This window comes from Vigna unguiculata, chromosome 10 (genome assembly GCF_004118075.2).
Source record: "Vigna unguiculata cultivar IT97K-499-35 chromosome 10, ASM411807v1, whole genome shotgun sequence".
Classification (NCBI taxonomy): Eukaryota; Viridiplantae; Streptophyta; class Magnoliopsida; order Fabales; family Fabaceae; genus Vigna; species Vigna unguiculata.
The window spans coordinates 23,187,800-23,192,333 of record NC_040288.1 but is presented as its reverse complement, the minus strand read 5'-3'; the positions used below and the strand labels follow the sequence as shown (position 1 = coordinate 23,192,333).

Sequence of the window (4,534 nt, the reverse complement as noted above, 5' to 3'; positions counted from 1 at the left end):
AGCTTGCTATCTTAATGTCCAGTGGGGATTTCGCTTAGCTTTCTTAATCAACTCACACCATATTCAATAATCTTAAAAAGGAACAAGATAATCCTTCATCAGATAATAAACTACCGATCTAATACCTTTAAGTAAATATCCAATAATCACACCCAAATACAGAATTTAATCTCCAAACTCCAATATCTAATGACAGGAAAAACCTATAAAATCAAACCCTAACATTCTAACAACCGAATAAAAACCCTAATTAAAGAGCAAAAAATGGTTGAAGTGCAAAAGCAAATGCGTGGAATCGACCACATTCGAGAAAATTGGGGAGAAGAAATTTGATACAAAACCCTACCTTCATAAAACTATCGAATCGAAATCGAGGCGATGGAAGTTGGTGAGCGTAGAGAGGAAGATTGAGAAATTGTAATTGGAATTAGGGAAAAGATAGAACACAACCATTTGACGGTGGTGCGACGAGAATGGCGATTTGGAGTGACTTGGAAGACAAGAAGAAGTTTGTTGAAGCGTGACGCGACAACAATAGGGCACGACAACAACAGTTGTGAGTGGCCTAGAAGAGAAGAGAGCTTCGTTGATTATTCGCTGATAAGAGAAGAAGAAACAAAAGAAGACACGAGAGAAAAGACGAAGTTTGATTCTAAACTCATTTGTAAGGGCACCGATAGATAAACGAAATCACTAAATTTACCCTCTCTAGAAGAAAAAAGAAAAAAACTCGTCCAGATTATCCTAAATTAAACTTCCTTACACCAAAGTAAGCAAATAAATAGAAGATATGTAACAAAACAAAACAGCGACTCCATAGTAATCATTTAAAAAATGTAGAAGCCACAACAAAACCGACGAATCCAAAACATCAAATACATATCCCAGATGTATAATTGCCCTAAAAAAATAAGAAAAATATTCGTTTGAAAGGAAATACTAAACTCAATTGAATAAAACATGAGAAAAATGAAAACCCACAATCACAAAACCATCCAAGCATGCTTGCAAACCACAATTCCACAATCGCAGGACTCAACTGACAGAATCAAATCTTCATCCCAACCACAATTCCACATCCTGAGGTTTCAATATAGGTTACTAATCTTAAAGAAAACAAAAAACAAAAAAAAGCAAACTATAAAAGAACAAATCATTCATTCACCAGGCACATCAAATACTATGCTGGTGGAGCTGATTCATCTTTTGATTCTCTTATACTACACCATGTTCATCTTTCTTGTGCGTGTTTGTGACCTCTTCTGTCTTTTTCTCCTCTGATTTATTCTCTCCAACAGTTAGCTTTTCGGTTTTGGTGACCTTTTCTGGCTCTTTCCCCACTGGTTTATCCTCACCAACAGTTAGTTTCTCAAGGATAGCGGCAGTATCTGAAGCATCTTTGTTTTCCTCTTCCTCCTCTCCTTGTGATTCAGCCACCTCTTGCATAGTTGTCATGAAGGTCTTACAGTCTGGAGTACGAAAGGAAAAAGTTTCAAAATAAATAACGTGACAACATTTCTTCAATAATATGTGATGTAAAAGCTGTCAAATGTAGACAACACTTCTTTTTTTTCATTATTTCACTTTACATTATCAAAAAATGTAAATCCTCGTCATCATCAACTACTCAACCTATGTCTAGGCTAAGAGTTAACCTGATTCATTTCTTGAAACCACCTAGGAGGATACAGAGTGCAGAGACCATGAGTATGGGGGCATAGTTCTTTATTAAAACATACAGTTAAATCCTGTTTGAATTACTGTAATATATGTTACATAGCTACTCTGGACAGACACGTTAAGTTATTTCTTTTTGGAGAGGTTATAAAAACACCATTGCAAAACAGAAAATTCTGAAGCCAAGAAGAAATTCATATAATGAAGCCTTTAGTCATGTCCTAGCTGTGTGCTTAAGATAAACACATGCTTCTAGTGTCAGAAAATGAATGCAACTATTTACCACCACCAAAAATCTGACATGTTGATCAATGAATACTCTCCACACAGCATGTGTTATTAGAACACAAGATCAATCAGAAATCAAATTTGCAGATCAATTTATCAAGTAATAGAAGTGTAGAACAAAAAAAAACTTGAAAACAGAGAAGTGTCCTCAAGAATTACTCTCAACATAGGGAAACCTAATACAGAACAGCTCATCCTTCAATTCTCCATCTGCAAAATCAGAAGCATGCCACACACAGGATTTCTCATTCCCAGAATGCTCCTGTACTGTCAAACTGCCATGAACTGAAATTCACGTCATATCCATTAGAAACACAACAACAACAATAATAACCATCATGTACTTAAATCAAATAACGAACTCAATATTAAAAAAAAAAAACCGAAGTTAATAAAAAAAACATTTGATCACTTCAAAATATTCCATCCTAATAACTAATATTAGTTCCAAAATATTAAAAAAAAAAAAAAAACACACATGAATCCGTGAAATGTAAAGACCATTCGAATTATTCTCTTAAGCACAAGTGACTAATTTAATGGATAAAATGTACATGTTGGTAACCAACCTCATATTTTTCATATTTCACACACTAGCATGACCGATACTAAGATTTCTGAAAGGATCACTATAAGTGATAGGTTTATGTATATATTTTTTCATATATGGTTATGATTATAGTCATGGTTATGGTTATTGAGAGATTGTGATTCTATATGGTTATATGACATTATTCTTACACATATAAGACCTTAGACACCACTTTTACACCAAAACCTATCAATAAGAGACTCTCTTTCTGAATATTAAAGGAGACTTCACACTTATCACTCAAATTCAAAATCACTGGTTAAGCAGAAACAATTGTGTTAGATGATCCATGCACTCAGTAGCACCAGAACGAACACTATATACTAAATCAAATTAAATTAGCAATGCCCTAAAAAAAGAAATAAAAAGATATGTAGAAAAGAATCAAAGGCAAAGTGTAGCTGTTCACTCTATCAATCACTATTATTTAATTACAACTTCTCTAAAAGACAACCAAATAACCATTCCCTTTATTTATTTATGTGAGCCAACTAAAGTTGTTAGTTCAAGACAAAAGGAAAACAATAAACATGAAAAAGAATCTTAACGGTCTCTCTTACAAATAATCGATTCACAGTTAACAAACAAAAACCATAAAACATACAATCGAAAAGACCCAAAAATAAAAGAGAGATGAAATCACAGAAACTTCCGGGTAATTTCTACGAAGATATGAAATGAAATTTCTCATAAATTAAAATTAACTTATACATAATTTAATTTGTATAAAATTGTTCATACATTTTTTCAATTATTTATATTTAGCTTGAGGTAGAATAATTTCATTCTTTATCTTCGTTTTATGGTCAAGAAGAATTTATCCTAATTATAATTTGCTATGCATACTGTAAAAAGGAAAATGATTTTTTAATAAATAAATTTTGACAATTTTATCTTATAAATTGGTCTGTCATCTTTTAAATGGTGTTCTATTTTTCATTTTTTCATTTTTCTATATTTTTAAACGAATTAGAATATGACATTTAATTTCCAAGAGAAAGTTGTTTTGTTGGTGACAATGGTGTTTTGAAATTGGAGTAGGATATCTTTAGCAACAAATGAAAAGAAAATGCAAAGCAATGGATAGTACCGAGATGGTTTGCGCATATCTTAAGAGTCTTGGATTGGCGCATGAGGAGCCTGACCTTTCCAGTAACCTTGTGTTTCAATAGCTTCACATTCCCACCGCCTCGCTCCTTCCACTGATTCCCTTCCTTGTCGAACCGATACAGCTTCGCTTTCCTTCAACAACAATCTAAATTCAAATTCACAATCCAAGATTGTGTGTGTGTGTGAGTGACTGAGTGTGTTATCGTACAGATCAAGAATGGGATCTTCGTCCTCCTCGCCAGTGGTGACGGCCACCTCTTCGAGCTTCACAATCGGAGCAACCTGAGCTCCGGTATCCTCGTCCTCCTGGGACGCGTTGTCATCGCCGTCACGGTGGAGCTCCGGCTCTGTGGTGCTCGCCATTGACGATGATGATGATGATGATAGTACTGAAATGCGGTGGTGGGAAGGAGTGAGTGGGAGAGTTATATTGAGTGAGAGAGAAAAAGAGAGTACACTGTTGTATTGTATTATATAGCTGGTTGCTGCACTTTTATGTGCTGTGTAGGGTATCCATGTTTTATGTTTTTCTTTTTTCTTTCAAAAGTTAAATTGAGTGACACAATCACCATTTTGTTTTCATGATCTGTAAATAAAAAATCTAATGTTATGTTTTATATGATTTTTGTACAAGAAGTTTATCACTTCGATACGGTTGCAGAACCATTCGACAACCAACTAGATGGACCAGTCACTGAGTATTAGCATTAATCGTTGGAAACTTGTATTAGCATTAATCGTTAGAAACTTGCATTATCTTGGCATGACCACATACACTTCGGCAATCAATGAATTGAGCATGTGTTTGTGGGGTTTCATCAATAATCATTCTCAATTATGCGTTTCCTTTGGATAGATGTTTGGCAA

At 34.3% G+C, this 4,534-nt stretch overlaps 1 protein-coding gene across 1 annotated transcript; it reads right to left on the bottom strand.

Moving 5' to 3' along the window:
• Positions 1-793: 793 nt before the first annotated feature.
• On the bottom strand, positions 794-4,192 carry LOC114166400 (ran-binding protein 1 homolog b-like). Its single transcript, XM_028051126.1, has 4 exons — positions 3,876-4,192; positions 3,648-3,799; positions 2,125-2,250; positions 794-1,469 (listed from the first exon to the last, which is right to left on the bottom strand). The coding sequence occupies exons 1-4, from the start codon at positions 4,028-4,030 to the stop codon at positions 1,216-1,218; spliced, it is 687 nt and encodes a 228-aa protein (XP_027906927.1). The 5' UTR covers positions 4,031-4,192; the 3' UTR covers positions 794-1,215.
• Between the last annotated feature and the right edge of the window lie 342 nt (positions 4,193-4,534).

What these genes read in the sequence shown, in the direction of transcription:
- LOC114166400 (XM_028051126.1), bottom strand. Translation starts at nt 4,030, where the DNA reads ATGGCGAGCACCACAGAGCCGGAGCTCCACCGTGACGGCGATGACAAC. An exon ending in GAAGATCCCATTCTTGATCT is followed by an intron (nt 3,800 to 3,875) that starts GTACGATAACAC and finishes TTGTTGTTGAAG; the next exon opens with GAAAGCGAAGCTGTATCGGT. An exon ending in TAGGTTTCCCTATGTTGAGA is followed by an intron (nt 1,470 to 2,124) that starts GTAATTCTTGAG and finishes TTCGTACTCCAG; the next exon opens with ACTGTAAGACCTTCATGACA.